Here is an 18,022-nt window from a genome sequence, read left to right as displayed (position 1 = left end):
ATCTTGTCTCTGATGGCCTTGGAATGCTCCTTTGTCTTTCCCATGTTGACAAAGTATGAGGGCTGTTCACAAGTTTGGGGAGGGTCTTAATTAGTCAGAAAAGGCTGGAAAAAGAGATAATTAATTCAAACATGTGAAGCTCATTGTTCTTTGTGCCTGAAATACTTCTTAATACTTTAGGGGAACCAAACAGAATTCTGGTAGTTTGAGGGGTTGAATAATAAATGACCCTCTGAATAAACTTTTCACAATTTAAAAAAAAAATAAATAAAAAAATAAGAAATAACATTCTTTTTTGCTGCAGTGCATTTCACACTTCCAGGCTGATCTACAGTCCAAATGTCACAATGCCAAGTTAATTCCGAATGTGTAAACCTGCTAAATCTGCAGGGGGTTGAATACTACTTGTAGGCACTATATATGCATTGCTTTACATATAGCATGAAAAGTCACTACAAAACCTTTTTCCCAGTTTATGGTACCCTAGATGCAAAAATGGATTGCAAAAGGGGGACAAGTATATAATGAAATGAATTAACTACTATTGATTTTACAACGTTCGTGGATATTTTTGTTATATACCATGAAAAAATCTGTCATATTCACCACCTGAGGGAGCAATATGCGAAACGCGTGTTGTAGAGCATGGTTATTGGTACTGTACTTGTGTGTGTTATTGTGTGTTAATGGCACTTGGCATTGTGCACCTTGTTATAGGTAAGAACATCTGTGATGCACATACTATTCACGTTATGATTAATTCAATAATTAAATTTTACCCATTATACCTATTTTCAACTTGTATTGTAACTTAATAGTTATGTCATCCTATATATTTTCTGGCTTTGTAGATGATTTTATTACATGATATACACTCTAAAATGTATATATTTTTTAGCTTTACCTTTTGATGTAGCTGAACATATGTTAAATTTTTTTGATGATTATAGACTAAAAGCCATTAGCTGAAAATACACCAACATACACGACACGTACAGACTTGTTCTCTACATGTTGTATATACTGTCACTCACTCAGGGAACCACTTGGCATGTTCTTTCCAGGGATCATCATTTCCCTCCCAGTGTCCAAGGCAGCCATCACAAGAGAAGCAGCGGACGATATCTCTTCTACCTGAAAGGTGAGAAACAAAATCATTAATTAGGCTAGTGTCAGAGTTCCGGCATTTCCAGTTCTCTTTTGAAAGAGCTTGCCCTCTGTTAACATGGAGTTTGCTGTTCTGTTGCCCTACTTCCTGTCCATCTGTTTAAAAGGCCGCCCCTAAGCTTAGTCCAGTGCCTGAGTATACTGCTTGCTGTGTACTCCTGCTTTGCTGCTCTTGGTTCCTGATTGACATTTGGATCCTCCTGAAAAACAACCGACACCGACTCTGGACTTCACCTGGTCTCATCAAGCTGTGCCCGGACTCCGTCTGCCGTCTTTGGTCAGCACTTCTGCCCGGTTCCTTCCGGTTCGTAATCACTCTGGACTCTCATCTCGTACAGACCTTTTTGGACTATACCTATTGCCCTTTGTGTCCCGGCTGCTGCGCATTTAGGCCTTCTGGGGTGATTGCCAGACAGTCCCTGTATAGGGGTTTGCTCTTGGTGGTCTCCCTGGGGGAGTCCGGTGCGTGGCCCCGGGAATTCCCTTCGTTCCGATCCTGGAAGGTATTTCCTGTATTTATGTTCTACTGTGTTTTTGTTCCGTTTATGTACATATTGTTGGTTACATATTATAAACATCTCTGCACCAAGAACTCGTCTCTGGTTGTCATTGCCCTAACGCAATTGAAATCCTCAATACATACAATAGTATTACATTATACTCAGGCCCATAAAAGGATTTCGCTGGGGCAATGACTGAGACACGAGTAGATCAGCTTTTTTCCATGATTAACTCCTTGCAGCAGGAGATGGAGGCGGTGCAAACTAAGCTTAGAGATGTGGAGGTACAGCTGGGCCATGATCACCAGGTACTGGGTCCGGCTATTCAGGATTTGCAAACCAGAGTGGAGGCTCAAGAAGCTGCCCCCACTACGTCCGTATCAGCTGCCGGTATGCCTAGGTTACCCCCATTTCGTTTCAGTGGTGATCGTAGTCAGTTTCGTGGATTTGTTAACCAATGTATACTGTTTTTTGATGTACATGCTGATTATTACCGTTCTGACCGGTCAAAAGTGTTATGTATAATCATGTTGTTAACCTCACGAGCACTGGCTTGGGCTAATCCTATGATAGAGAATCGTGATATCCGTTTACATCACCTGGATGACTTTCTGACAGCAATGGCGCAAATGTTTGATGATCCGAATCGCCGTGCTACCGCTGAATCGGCTCTCCTTTCCTTACGTCAGGGAAAGCGGTCTGTCGTTGAATACGCCACTGAGTTCAAGAGGTTAGTGGTAGACACCGACTGGGGAAACAATGCGTTATTGTCAGTTTTCAGAAAAGGTTTGTCCGGTACCATCAAGGACGAGCTAGCTCGTTCCGAATCTCCAGGGGATTTTGAACTGTTTCTCCAACACTGTGTGCGTATCGATACCCGCTTGACGGAACGTAGACAGGAAAAATGGGCAGCTGTAAACCGGGTAACCAACTTTGCGTTTCCTTCCAGAGAACCCGCTCACAAGACGCCACGGGAGGCCGAGGATGTTCCTATGCAAGTGGACTCTCTACAAAAGCGAGACCAACGAACGTCGTGAACACCAGCTCCGTGAGCGTTTGTGTTTCTATTGCGGTCAATCGGACCATTTCCTGATTGACTGCCCAAGACGTCCAAATCGCCCAAATAAGGTATTGGCAGCCATGGCAGAGTGTGACAACACGGACGCAGAGTCCGATATCTCTGAGGCAAGTGGACACCTGGATGCGGTATTTCCCTTGACTGTAATGTCAACTTCACCTAAGGACTCAGAAGGGAAATACTCCCATTGCTCGCTTCCCATTCAGATACGGTGGGAGGGACAGTTAATTCCTACATCTGCTATGATAGACTCTGGGGCAGGGGGAAATTTCATGGACTCTTCTTTTGCCAGGAAACACGGTATCCAGACTCAACAAAGATCCTCACCGGTTACCATGGAGACGGTAGACGGATCTCCATTAGTTTCTGGACCAGTTGATCGGGAAACAGTACCCCTAGCATGTGTGATGAAGCCAGGTCAGCAGGAGACCCTTGTTTTCATGTTGATTTCTTCTCCCCATTTTCCGATAATTTTAGGAATTCCGTGGCTACGGTCTACAAATCCAGTCATCGATTGGGAGACTAAAGAAATATCCTTCCCACCGCAGAGTGGTCCGACCATTAGTCCAACTGTACCGGTTCCAGTAACACCGAATGCGGAGGGCACTGTAAAGGTACCTGTTCTACCCCCGGTTTATCATGACTTCGCTGATATATGCGACAAAAGAAAAGCAGATCGGCTTCCCCCGCATAGACCGTATGATTGTCCCATAGACTTACTCCCAGGGGCAAAGATCCCGTTTGGTCATGTCTACCCGTTGGCGGCACCTGAGTTAGAAGCACTAAAGGATTACATCGATGAAAGTCTAGCCAAGGGATTTATTCGCCCTTCTACCTCACCAGCAGGGGCACCCATCTTTTTTGTGAAAAAGAAAGAGGGGACTCTGAGACCTTGTATCGACTATCGCGAACTAAATAAGATAACCATCCGGAACCGGTATCAGTTACCGTTGATTCCTGAGCTATTGGAGAGAGTCCAACAGGCAAAGATACTCACTAAATTGGATCTCCGTGGGGCATATAATCTACTCCGCATACGTTGGAGACGAGTGGAAGACAGCGTTCAGATGTCGGTATGGACATTATGAGTATCTAGTGATGCCTTTTGGACTTTGTAACGCTCCTGCGGCTTTCCAACACCTAGTCAACGATATTTTTAGGGATATAATGGACCAATTCATGGTAATTTACCTGGATGATATCTTGATCTTTTCTGATTCCCTACAGGAACACCAGGAGCACGTCAAGACAATACTTACCCGACTGAGGGATAACCACCTGTATATTAAACTGGAGAAGTGCGAATTCCATTGCTCAAAAATACAATTTTTAGGATATGTCATCTCTCCTCAGGGACTGAACATGGAGTCTGGCAAGATACAAGCAATTCTAGACTGGCCGGAACAGGGAAACATCAAGGAGGTACAACGCTTTGTCGGCTTTGCCAACTTTTACAGGCGCTTTATCCGTAACTTTTCAGAGATCGTCCGTCCAATTACTCTGTTAACCAAGAAAGGACAGAAGTTTGTGTGGTCCGCCCAGGCCCAGGAAGCTTTCAATCGTCTCAAGGTTTGTTTTACCTCAGCACCAATACTAATACACCCGAATCCCGCACTCCCCTTTATTGTGGAAGTCGACGCTTCCGATTATGCATTAGGGGCTATCCTTTCCCAAAGAACTGGGGACAAGAGTCTCTTGCATCCGTGTGCTTTCTTTTCTCGCCGGTTGTCCCCTGCAGAAAGGAACTATGACATTGCGGACAAGGAATTGTTGGCGATTATTGCGGCTTTTAAGGAATGGAGACACCACTTACAGGGAGCAGCGCAGCAAGTGATAGTTCTCACAGACCATCGTAACCTGGAATTCCTTAAATCTGCCAGGTGCCTGTCTCCACGGCAAGCCCGTTGGAGCTTGTTCCTTAACCAGTTCAATTTTATCGTTACATAATGTAATACTATTGTATGTTTTGAGGATTTCGATAGCGTTAGGGCAATGACAGCCAGAGACGAGTTTGTGGTACAAGATGTTTATGATATGTAACCACGGTAGATACACAACGGAAATACACAGTATAACAAACACATGAAAATACCTTTCCGAAACGGAGCGATGGGGATTCCCGGGGCCACGCACCGGACTCCCCCAGGGAGACCACCAGAGCGAACCCCTATACAGGGACTGTCCGGCAATCAACCCCGGAAGGCCTAAATGCGCTGCAGCCGGGACACAAGGGGCAAGCGGTAAAGTCCAGAAGTGTCCGTACGGGATGAAAGTCCAGAATGGTTATGAACCGGAAGAAACCGGGCAGACGTGCTGACCAAAGACGGCAGACGGAGTCCGGGCACAGTTTGAAGAAACCGGGTATGGTCCAGAGTCGGTCGGTAGATTTTCAGGAGGATCCAAAGGTAATCAAGTAGCAGCAGCAGCAAAGCAGGAGCACACAGCAAGCAGTATATTCAGGCACTGGACTAGGCTTAGAGGCGGCCTTTTAAGCAGCTGGACAGGAAGTAGGGCAACAGAACATAAAACTCCATGTTAACCGAGGGCAAGCTCTTTCAAAAGGACTGGAAAACCCGGAAACCTGACATTACTCCCCCCCCCAGAAACGGCCTCAGGACGGGTCAGGGCCCGGCTTGTCCGGGTACCGTCGATGAAACTGAGCGATCTTCCGGGGTGCTCGAATGTTACCCACCGGTTCCCAGGAATCGTCCTCGGGGGCGTACCCCTGCCAACGTACCAGATACTGAAGCCGACGACGATGGAGCCGGGAGTCAATAATGTCCTCAACCACGAACTGCTCCTCGCCGTCGACCATCACAGGCGGAGGAGGAGGCACGACACGACCATGAAACGTATTGGGAGAGACGGATTTGAGGAGAGAAACATGAAAGACCGGGTGTACCTTTAGATGGTGCGGTAACCGCAGCCGACAGGCCACAGGGCTCACGATCCCGGTGATCTTGAACGGACCGATGAATTTTTGTCCCAGCTTCTGCGAAGGGACACCCAATCTCAGGTTCTTGGTGGACAACCATACAGAGTCCCCTACCTTATACATGGGTGCCGGTTTCCGGTGACCGTCTGCCGACCTCTTGTAACGCTCCTGAGCTGTAGCCACAGTGTCCTTCAGAACCTCCAGATTTTGTCGTAGCTCTGTCAATCTGTCCTCCACCGCAGGCACTGAGACCGCAACCGGTGACCTAGGCAAAATAGTCGGATGGTAACCCAAGTTAGCAAAGAAGGGAGTTACCTTAGTGGAGCTGCTCTGAGTGTTGTTATACGAGAACTCCGCCAACGGAAGCATCTTCAACCAATCGTCCTGCAGATGGCTGACATAACAGCGAAGGTATTGTTCCAGGGTTTGATTGGTCCGTTCGGTTTGCCCATTTGTCTGAGGATGGTATGCAGAAGACAAACAGACATCAATCTGGAGTGCCGTACAAAACCCCTTCCAGAACCTAGACGTGAACTGCACGCCCCGGTCAGAGATGATCTCATCTGGTACCCCATGCAATCGGAATACGTTCTGGATAACCAGATCCACTGTCTCTGCGGCTGAGGGAAGACCGGCACACGGAATAAAGTGAGCAGCTTTAGTCAACCGATCCACCACCACTAAAATGGTATTGTGACCGTCTGAGACGGGCAACTCCACAATAAAATCCATTGAGATAGACCCCCAAGGGCGAGATGGCACGGGTAACGGTTGGAGGAGTCCTGTAGGAGCCACACGAGGGACCTTGCACCGGGCACAAACCACACATGAGTGGACATAGTCCTTTACATCCTTTAAACAGGTAGGCCACCAGAAAAAACGGCTCAGAAATTCCTGCGTCTTCTGTACCCCCCTATGACCAGCCAACACGGAGTCATGGACCAACTTGAGAACCCGAAGTCTTACGGCCTCCGGGACATAAATGCGTCGCTCTCTCAACCACACACCATTCCGAAGAACAAGAGTTACATCATTCGGGGGGGCAGCAAGAAATACGTCACCATCAGAGGCCAGCTTGATGTCCTTCCACAAGTCCTGGTCCTGGATTACTCCAACGAAATTGGCATCCGATAACACGGTCTGAGACGGGGTTCCAGGCACGGAGTCCACGGCGTGGATTCGGGACAAGGCATCGGCTTTCCCATTACGTGAACCTGGACGGTATGTAACGACAAAATTGAACTGGTTAAGGAATAGGCTCCAACGGGCTTGCCGTGGAGACAGGCACCTGGCAGACTTAAGAAATTCCAGATTACGATGATCTGTGAGTACTATCACTTGCTGCGCGGCTCCCTGTAAATGGTGTCTCCATTCCTTGAAAGCGGAAATAATCGCTAACAATTCCTTGTCCGCAATGTCATAGTTCCTTTCTGCAGGGAACAACCGGCGGGAAAAGAAAGCACACGGATGTAAGAGACTCTTGTCCCCAGTCCTTTGAGAAAGGATGGCCCCTAATGCGTAGTCGGAAGCGTCGACTTCCACGATAAAGGGAAGTGCGGGATTCGGATGTACCAATATAGGCGCTGAGGTAAAACAAACCTTGAGACGATGGAAAGCTTCCTGGGCCTGGGCGGACCACACAAACTTCTGTCCTTTCTTGGTTAACAGAGTGATGGGACGAACGATCTCTGAAAAATTACGGATAAAACGTCGGTAAAAGTTGGCAAAACCGACAAAGCGTTGTACCTCTTTGATGTTCCCCGGTTCCGGCCAGTCTAGAATTGCTTGTATCTTGCCAGACTCCATGTTCAGTCCCTGAGGAGAGATGACATAACCTAAGAATTGTATTTGTGAGCAATGGAATTCGCATTTCTCCAGTTTGATGTACAGGTGGTTTTCCCTCAGCCGGGTAAGTACGGTCTTGACGTGTTCCTGGTGTTCCTGTAGGGAATCAGAAAAGATTAGGATATCGTCCAGATAAATCACCATGAATTGGTCCATGATATCCCTAAAAATATCATTAACTAGATGTTGGAAAGTCGCGGGAGCGTTACAAAGTCCAAAAGGCATCACTAGGTACTCAAAATGTCCATACCGACATCGGAACGCGGTCTTCCACTCGTCTCCGGGACGTATACGGAGTAGATTGTATGCCCCACGGAGATCCAATTTGGTGAATATTTTTGCCTGTTGGACCCTCTCCAATAGCTCAGGAATCAACGGTAACGGATACCGGTTCCGGATAGTTATTTTATTCAGTTCTCGGTAGTCAATACAGGGTCTCAGAGTCCCCTCTTTCTTTTTCACGAAAAAGATGGGTGCCCCTGCTGGTGAGGTAGACTGACGAATAAATCCCTTAGCTAGACTTTCATCAATGTATTCTTTTAGTGCTTCTAGCTCAGGTGCCGCCAACGGGTAGACATGACCAAACGGGATCTCCGCCCCTGGGAGTAAGTCTATGGGGCAATCATACGGTCTATGCGGGGGAAGCCGATCGGCTTTTCTTTTGTCGCATATATCCGCAAAGTCATTATACACCGGGGGTAGAACAGGTACCTGTACAGTGCCTTCCGCATTCGGTGTTACTGGAACCGGAACAGTTGGACTAATGGTCGGAATACTCTGCGGTGGGAAGGATATTTCCGTAGTTTCCCAATCGATGACCGGATTTGTAGACCGTAGCCACGGAATACCTAGAATAATCGGAAAATGAGGAGAAGAAATTAACATGAAAACAAGGGTCTCCTGCTGACCTGGCTTCATGACGCATTCTAGCGGTACGGTTTCCCGATCAACTGGTCCAGAGATTAACGGAGATCCGTCAACCGTCTCCATGGTAACCGGTGAGGATCTTAGCTGAGTCCGGATACCGTGTTTCCTGGCAAAAGAGGAGTCCATAAAATTTCCCCCTGCCCCAGAATCTATCATTGCAGAGGTAGGTATTAGCTGTCCCTCCCACCGGATCTGAATGGGGAGCGAGCAATGGGTATATTTCCCTTCCGAGTCCTTCGGTGAGGTTGACATTACAGTCAAGGGAAATACCGCATCCAAGTGTCCGCTTGCCTCAGAGATATCGGACTCTGCGTCCGTGTTGTCACACTCTGCCATGGCTGCCAATACCTTATTTGGGCGATTCGGACGTTTCGGGCAGTCGATCAAGAAATGGTCCGATTGACCGCAATAGAAACACAAACGCTCACGGAGCCGGTGTTCGCGACGTTCATTGGTCTCTCGCTTTTGCAGAGAGTCCACTTGCATAGGAACGTCCTCGGCCTCCCGTGGCGTCCTGAGAGCGGGTTCTCTGGAAGGAAATGCAAAGTTGTTCACACGGTTTACAGCTGCCCATTTTTCCTGTCTACGTTCCGTCAAGCGGGTATCAATACGCACACAGTGCTGGAGAAACAGTTCAAAATCCCCTGGAGATTCGGAACGGGCTAACTCGTCTTTGATGGTACCGGACAAACCCTTTCTGAAAACAGACAATAATGCATTGTTTCCCCAGTCGGTGTCTACCACTAACCTCTTAAATTCAGTGGCGTATTCAACGACAGACCGCTTTCCCTGACGTAAGGAAAGGAGAGCCGATTCAGCGGTAGCACGGCGATTCGGATCATCAAACATCTGCGCCATTGCGGTCAGAAAGTCCTCCAGGTGATTTAAACGGATGTCCCGGTTCTCTATCATAGGATTAGCCCAAGCCAGTGCTCGTGAGGTTAATAACATAATTATACATAACACCTTGGACCGGTCAGAACGGTAATAATCAGCATGTACATCAAAAAACAGTATACATTGGTTCACAAATCCACGAAACTGACTACGGTCACCATTGAAACGGAATGGGGGTAACCTAGGCATACCGGCAGCTGATACGGACGTAGTGGGGCCGGCTTCCTGAGCCTCCACTCTGACTTGCAAATCCTGTATAGCCGGACCCAGTACCTGGTGATCATGGCCCAGCTGTGTCTCCACATCTCTAAGTTTAGTCTGCACCACCTCCATCTCCTGCTGCAAGGAGTTAATCATAGAAAAGAGCTGATCTACTCGTGTCTCAGTCATTGCCCCAGCGAAATCCTCTTAGTGGCCTGAGTATAATGTAATACTATTGTATGTTTTGAGGATTTCGATAGCGTTAGGGCAATGACAGCCAGAGACGAGTTTGTGGTACAAGATGTTTATGATATGTAACCACGGTAGATACACAACGGAAATACACAGTATAACAAACACATGAAAATACCTTTCCGAAACGGAGCGAAGGGGATTCACGGGGCCACGCACCGGACTCCCCCAGGGAGACCACCAGAACGAACCCCTATACAGGGACTGTCCGGCAATCAACCCCGGAAGGCCTAAATGCGCCGCAGCCGGGACACAAGGGGCAAGCGGTAAAGTCCAGAAGTGTCCGTACGGGATGAAAGTCCAGAATGGTTATGAACCGGAAGAAACCGGGCAGACGTGCTGACCAAAGACGGCAGACGGAGTCCGGGCACAGTTTGAAGAAACCGGGTATGGTCCAGAGTCGGTCGGTAGATTTTCAGGAGGATCCAAAGGTAATCAAGTAGCAGCAGCAGCAAAGCAGGAGCACACAGCAAGCAGTATACTCAGGCACTGGACTAGGCTTAGAGGTGGCCTTTTAAGCAGCTGGACAGGAAGTAGGGCAACAGAACATAAAACTCCATGTTAACCGAGGGCAAGCTCTTTCAAAAGAGGACTGGAAAACCCGGAAACCTGACACATACCGTCCAGGTTCACGTAATGGGAAAGCCGATGCCTTGTCCAGAATCCACGCCATGGACTCCGTGCCTGGAACCCCGTCTCAGACCGTGTTATCTGATGCCAATTTCGTTGGAGTAATCCAGGACCAGGACTTGTGGAAGGACATCAAGCTGGCCTATGATGGTGACGTATTTCTTGCTGCCCCCCCCGAATGATGTGACTCTTGTCCTTCGGAATGGTGTGTGGTTGAGAGAGCGACGTATTTATGTCCCGGAGGCTGTAAGACTTCGGGTTCTCAAATTGGTCCATGACTCCGTGTTGGCAGGTCATAGGGGGGTACAGAAGACGCAGGAATTTCTGAGTCGTTTTTTCTGGTGGCCAACCTGTTTAAAGGATGTGAAAGACTATGTCCACTCATGTGTGGTTTGTGCCCGGTGCAAGGTCCCTCGTGTGGCTCCTACGGGACTCCTTCAACCGTTTCCCGTTCCATCTCGCCCTTGGGGATCCATCTCAATGGATTTTATTGTGGAGTTGCCAGTCTCAGGCGGTAACAATACCATTTTAGTGGTGGTGGATCGGTTGACCAAAGCTGCTCACTTTATTCCATGTACCGGTCTTCCCTCAGCCGCAGAGACAGTGGATTTGGTTATCCAGAATGTATTTCGACTGCATGGGGTACCAGATGAGATCATCTCTGACCGGGGCGTGCAGTTCACGTCTAAATTTTGGAAGGGGTTTTGTTCGGCACTCCGTATTGATGTCTGTCTTCTGCATACCATCCTCAGACAAATGGGCAAACCAAACGGACTAATCAAACCCTGGAGCAGTACCTACGTTGTTATGTCAGCCATCTGCAGGATGATTGGTTGAAGCTGCTTCCTTTGGCGGAGTTCTCGTATAACAACACTCAGAGCAGCTCCACTAAGGTAACGCCCTTTTTCGCTAACTTGGGTTACCATCCGAATGTTTTGCCTAGGTCACCGGTGGCGGTTTCGGTGCCAGCGGTGGAGGACAGAGTGACGGAGCTACGACAGAATCTGGAGGTTTTAAAGGACTCTTTGGCTTCGGCTCAGGAGCGTTACAAGAAGTCGGCAGACACTCACCGGAAACAGGCACCCATGTATAAGGTAGGGGACTCGGTGTGGTTATCCACCAAAAATCTGAAATTAGGTGTTCCTTCGCAGAAGCTGGGGCAGAAATTCATCGGTCCGTTTAGGATCACCGGGATCGTGAGCCCTGTTGCCTGTCGGCTGAGGTTGCCGCACCATTTGAAGGTACACCCGGTCTTTCATGTTTCTCTGCTCAAACCTGTCTCCCCTAATACGTTTCATGGTCGTATCGTGCCTCCTCCTCCGCCTGTGATGGTTGACGGCCAGGAGCAGTTCGTGGTTGAGGACATTATTGACTCCCGGCTCCATCGGCTTCAGTATCTGGTACGTTGGCAGGGGTACTCCCCCCGAGGACGATTCCTGGGAACCTGTGGGTAACATTCGTGCGCCCCGGAAGGTTGCTCAGTTTCATCGGCGGTACCCGGACAAGCCAGGCCCTGATCTGTCCTGAGGCCGTTTCTGGGGGGGGGGGGAGTACTGTCAGAGTTCCGGGATTTCCAGTTCTCTTTTGAAAGAGCTTGCCCTCTGTTAACATGGAGTTTGCTGTTCTGTTGCCCTACTTCCTGTCCATCTGTTTAAAAGGCCGCCCCTAAGCTTAGTCCAGTGCCTGAGTATACTGCTTGCTGTGTACTCCTGCTTTGCTGCTCTTGGTTCCTTCCTGATTGACATTTGGATCCTCCTGAAAAACAACCGACACCGACTCTGGACTTCACCTGGTCTCATCAAGCTGTGCCCGGACTCCGTCTGCCGTCTTTGTTCAGCACTTCTGCCCGGTTCCTTCCGGTTCGTAACCACTCTGGACTCTCATCTCGTACGGACCTTTTTGGACTATACCTATTGCCCTTTGTGTCCCGGCTGCTGCGCATTTAGGCCTTCTGGGGTGATTGCCAGACAGTCCCTGTATAGGGGTTCGCTCTTGGTGGTCTCCCTGGGGGGGTCCGGTGCGTGGCCCCGGGAATTCCCTTCGTTCCGATCCTGGAAGGTATTTCCTGTATTTATGTTCTACTGTGTTTTTGTTCCGTTTATGTACATATTGTTGGTTACATATTATAAACATCTCTGCACCAAGAACTCGTCTCTGGTTGTCATTGCCCTAACGCAATCGAAATCCTCAGTACATACAATAGTATTACAGCTAGTTTCACACTTGCGCTATTTTGACGCAAACTGAATCCGTCACTAATGCAGTACAGTTCATTTATTTACAGTGGAAGCGCGTTACTATGGCGCGTGTGTGTGTCATGCAGTACCCGCTTGTGTCCACATGGTGTCGCGCTTCCACTGTAACTAAATGAACTGTACTACATTACTGACTGATTCCGTTTGAGTCAAAATAGCGCAAGTGTGAGTGGGGCCTTACTTGGAGAAAAATCCAAAAAGGTGACGCTTGAAAACGTCTCTTAGGTTATTCACATGTTAGTATTTTGTATCAGTGTTTGTGTGTAAAAACCAGGAGTGGAACTTACAGAAAAACACTATCATTGAAAGATTGACCCTTGTTCTGGGTTTTGGAGACACTCCTGGTTTTTGGCATAAAAATACTGATCAAAAATACTGATGTGTGAATAAAGACTGACTTGTTGTTGTTCTCTTAATAACAACTATTTACAAATAATGATACATATTTCATCTTAAATGTAACCCCTTCATGGCCAGGCCATTTTTTAGTTTTTGCACTTCAAATTTTTTTCCTCCCCTACAACCAATAGACATAACTCACGTGTGGTGGGAAAAATGCAATTCCACGTCAGCAAAATACCTATCTACTTTGAATACGAAGAAAATTTGTTTAAAAAAATTATCAGCTTTATTTGAATATATTAAAAAAAAAAGTCCTTTGACCAGAACAAACATGATACCAACACCGACACATATAGTTAGCAGTAACACATATAAAAGATGACAATAGATAGTCTCAAACCACTTTGTTGAGAATGAATAGAAAGGTTTTGAGTGAATGCCTAACAGCCAAGAGTCTGGAAATAAATGGAGACACTTAATAAATTTAATGCAAGTATCTGAAACTGGAACTAAACAGAGTAATTGTTTATTATTGGCTAGTATTGGTGATTAAATGCATTATTTAGAAAAAAAATCGAATGTGTACACTGAGGACCTCTAGTGGTCGTTTATTGGTAATGCAGCGTTATAATAAAAAAATGTATTATATTCAAAAAACTGAAAGAGCAAATAATGTGATTATCGTCCCTTACCGCTCTTTCTGGATATGGACAGCCCTATTAGTGGCTGCCCGTTGTTTCATAAACCTGATGTAAACAGAAATAGCAGTTTAACAGCGCTGCCAGAAGGCTGGACGAATGCGCAGTAACATTCAGTTTTTAGCGCATGCGCAGTAGGTGGAACGCATGGTGCGTTCCACCGTGGATTTCCTGGTTTGGCAGTAGCTTACGTATAGGCGCTGCATTCGTAGCGATTTCATGATGACCATGCTAAATCTGATGGAAAGCTCCAGTGGGAGTCCGTGTCTGTATTTAGGACTTTGTAGATGCAATGATTGAGTTAATAAGTGGTCGCACCAGCCCCACTGACAGCCCTGATTGTAGAGATCTTTTTGGCCAATAGGATGACCAGGAATTGGTCATGTGCACAAAGGGAGGGTTTATCACTATTTAAACCCCAGTGCCTGAGTAATGGTGTCACACCGCTCTGATTCCTGGAGGCACTAACAGCTAAAGGTAAATGGTCTAGCGCTACAATGGGCTGTCTAACATGTTCTGATGTGTTGATTTTGTATAGACAGGGGGGATCCCTGTGTACACTGAGGACCTCCAGTGGTAGTTTATTGGTAATGCAGCGTTTTAATAATAAAAAATGTATTATATTTGAAAGAGCAAATAATGTAATTATCGTCCCTTACCGTTCTTTCTGGATATGGACAGCCCTATTAGTGGCTGCCCGTTGTTTCATAAACCCGATGTGAACAGAAATAACGGATTAATAGCGCTGCCAGAAGGCTGGACGCATGCGCAGTAACATTCAGTTTTTAGCGCATGCGCAGTAGGTGGAACGCATGGTGCGTTCCACCGTGGACTTCCTGGTTCGGCAGTAGCTTACGTATAGGCACTGCATTCGTAGTGATTCCATGATGACCATGCTAAATCTGATGGAAAGCTCCAGTGGGAGTCCGTGTCTGTATTTAGGACTTTGTAGATGCAATGATTGAGTTGATAAGTGGTTGTACCAGCCCCACTGACAGCCCTGATTGTAGAGATCTTTTTGGCCAATAGGATGACCAGGAATTGGTCATGTGCACAAAAAAGGGAGGGTTTATCACTATTTAAACCCCAGTGCCTGAGTAATGGTGTGTCACACTGCTCTGATTCCTGGAGGCACTAACATCTAAAGGTAAATGGTCTATCGCTACAATGGGCTGTCTAACATGTTCTGATGTGTTGATTTTGTATAGACAGGGGGGATCCCTGCTGGGAAATAGCTTCTTATTATATATTATTAAGCTTTTGGATTAAATGGCTTATGGATTTTTCTTTTGACTTTGTGATCTTGTCATAATAGGCTATCATGCTTCTATGAAAAAAATCTCCTGATGAACTCCGTCTTGCATTTGTATGGAGTGAAACGCGTCGAGATGAGATATGATGAGTTCCTGAAAAGATGAAATAAAATCACAAGGACTCAGTATAAAGAATGATGGGCAAGAATTGATGAGATCCTGTAAAGATGAAATGAAATCACATGGACTTTGTTGAATGAAAGATCTGTCGGACGGTCTCTAGGCACTTGGGAGACAGATTTGGAGAAGTTCTAAAAAAATCCTAATTTTTGAATTTGCTTGTCTTCATCAAATTAATCTGTGAAATCTATATGTGCCTGTCCTAATGGTGGTCTGTACCACATGTAGAGACGTCCAAATTATCTTTAAAGGGATAGAGAAGGGACATTTAAGGGTGAGCCGCCGAGGAATGGGGGCATCGTGTAACTAAGGATGTGCTCCATTGATAGGCAGGGATAGTGTCTTGAGGGGTAAACTAAGGGTACCTTCACACTTTAGCGATGCAGCAGCGATCCGACCAGCGATCTGACCTGGTCAGGATCGCTGCTGCATCGCTACATGGTCGCTGGTGAGCTGTCAAACAGGCAGATCTCACCAGTGAACAGCCCCCAGCCAGCAGCGACGTACAAGCGACGCTGCGCTTGCACGGAGCCGGCGTCTGGAAGCTGCGGACACTGGTAACTAAGGTAAACATCGGGTATGGTTACCCGATGTTTACATTAGTTACCAGCACACACCGCTTAGCTGTGTGTGCAGGGAGCAGGGAGCCGCGCACACTGAGCGCTGGCTCCTTGCTCTCCTAGCTACAGTACACATCGGGTTAATTAACCCGATGTGTACAGCAGCTACATGTGCAGAGAGCCGGAGCAGGCAGCGTGAGAGCTGTGGAGGCTGGTAACTAAGGTAAATATCGGGTAACCACCTTGGTTACCCGATGTTTATCTTAGTTACCAGCCTCCGCAGCTGCCAGACGCCGGTTCCTGCTCCCTGCTCGCTTCATTTGTCGCTCTCTCGCTGTCACACACAGCGATCTGTGTGTCACAGCGGGAGAGCGCCTTTGAAGAAAACGAACCAGGGCTGTGTGTAACGAGCAGCGATCTTGCAGCAGGGGCCAGATCGCTGCTCAGTGTCACACACAGCGAGATCGCTAATGAGGTCACTGCTGCGTCACAAAAAGCGTGACTCAGCAGCGATCTCGCTGTGTGTGAAGCACCTCTAAGGCCAGAATATAGCTCCACCCACTTCCCTAAATATTGATGTAATCTAGGGTGGAAGTGCTGTTAGGCATTCACTCAAAACCTTTCTATTCATTCTCAACAAAGTGGTTTGAGACTATCTATTGTCATCTTTTATATGTGTTACTGCTAACTATATGTGTCGGTGTTGGTATCATGTTTATTCTGGTCAAAGGACTTTTTTTTTTAATATATTCAAATAAAGCTGATAATTTTTTTTTAAACAATTTTTTTCTTCGTATTCAAAGTAGATAGGTATTTTGCTGATTTGATATTGATTTGAGATACCTCTAAAAAAAAACTAGTTTTTGAGATTTTAAAAATGCAATTCCACCATTGTTTTTTTTGTGATTTTTGTTTTTATGGTGTTCAGGGGGCAGTAAAAATTACCATTGTCTGAGACCCAAAATCGATCAGCCTTTGTAACTAAACTGGAATATTGGCTTGGGGTTTTTTTTGGCTGTAGTTTTTTATTATTGGTACCATTTTGGGGGGCATGGTATATTTTGATCACTTTATTATTGTTATTGGTGGATTTTCCTTTACACCATTTACCTTGGATTAATTATTTTTTACCAAGCGGCCTTCATGAGGCTTGTTCTAATTATTGCTGTTAGAGGTAGGTGCTGGCTGCATAACACAGCCAGCACACACAGTTTATGGAGGGGGCTCAGCTCCTGACACAGCCAGCACCTGCAGTTTATGGAGGGGGCTCAGCTCCTGACACAGCCAGCACCTGCAATTTATGGAGGGGGCTTAGCTCCTGATACAGCCAGCACCCGCAGTTTATGGAGGGGGCTCAGCTCCTGATACAGCCAGCACCTACAGTTTATGGAGGGGGCTCAGCTCCTGATACAGCCAGCACCCGCAGTTTATGGAGGGGGCTCAGCTCCTGATACAGCCAGCACCCGCAGTTTATGGAGGGGGCTCAGCTCCTGATACAGCCAGCACCCGCAGTTTATGGAGGGGGCTCAGCTCCTGATACAGCCAGCACCCGCAGTTTATGGAGGGGGCTCAGCTCCTGATACAGCCAGCTCCCGCAGTTTATGGAGGGGGCTCAGCTCCTGATACAGCCAGGACCCGCAGTTGAGTAGATTAACCAAAGAAACAGATTACCCTGGCTTGCATAGTATGTCATTCTTCCAGATACTTATTCTATAATGTATGTATTTAGGTGCTTACCAGTAAAGTAAAATCCTGCACTTACAAGTTGCACAGGCTCAATCTTTGCATAAAACGGCCAACTAGTAAAAGAGCTTAATCTGCCCTCCTCTTCAGAGTACGTTTTTAAAAACTCTTGACCAGTCTCCAAAATTTGGACCCGAACCTCATACTTAGAAACATTGCCAACATCTTTGCCTTGAATAAATCCACAAGAGGGGTTAAAATATAAATGTTGTTCATGAGGAGAAACTTTCAAACTGGAACAAAACAGAACCATTCCACAGCAGAAGCACTGTATGCTGTGCTCAACACCCGTAAAATACAGCCCAGCATTGGCCATCTCCGTGGCTGCCCAAGACAACCTTTTATCATCAAGCAGAAAAGATTTCAGTCTCTTGGCTTCCCATCTCATCTGATCGTTGTAGCCGGTTCCTAGACGTCGACGTATGGCTGCATGTTTTGCATTTCCGTCAGCAACATACTTGGGAACATTCATAGGCATGTTAGAAACCTTCGAAAATGCATTTTCCAAGTTCTTTACGACAAATTCTTTCAAATTAATGAGATCTTCGTTATCCTTCCC

At 46.9% G+C, this 18,022-nt stretch overlaps 1 protein-coding gene across 1 annotated transcript in view; it reads right to left on the bottom strand.

The window, feature by feature from the left end:
- The window catches only part of LOC142255131 (baculoviral IAP repeat-containing protein 1-like), a 109,139-nt gene extending 91,117 nt beyond the window's left edge, over nt 1-18,022 (bottom strand). The window contains exons 1-2 of the mRNA XM_075326632.1: nt 17,458-18,022; nt 1,035-1,134 (exon numbers count right to left, since the gene is read on the bottom strand). Of these exons, the coding sequence (XP_075182747.1) occupies nt 1,035-1,134; nt 17,458-17,941 (584 nt within the window). The 5' untranslated portion in view covers nt 17,942-18,022. The remainder of the gene's footprint in view (nt 1-1,034; nt 1,135-17,457) is intronic.

This window comes from Anomaloglossus baeobatrachus, chromosome 1, assembly GCF_048569485.1.
Source record: "Anomaloglossus baeobatrachus isolate aAnoBae1 chromosome 1, aAnoBae1.hap1, whole genome shotgun sequence".
Lineage (NCBI taxonomy): Eukaryota > Metazoa > Chordata > Amphibia > Anura > Aromobatidae > Anomaloglossus > Anomaloglossus baeobatrachus.
Note: the sequence above shows the minus strand (reverse complement) of the source record. Positions and strands in the feature narration are given on the sequence as shown.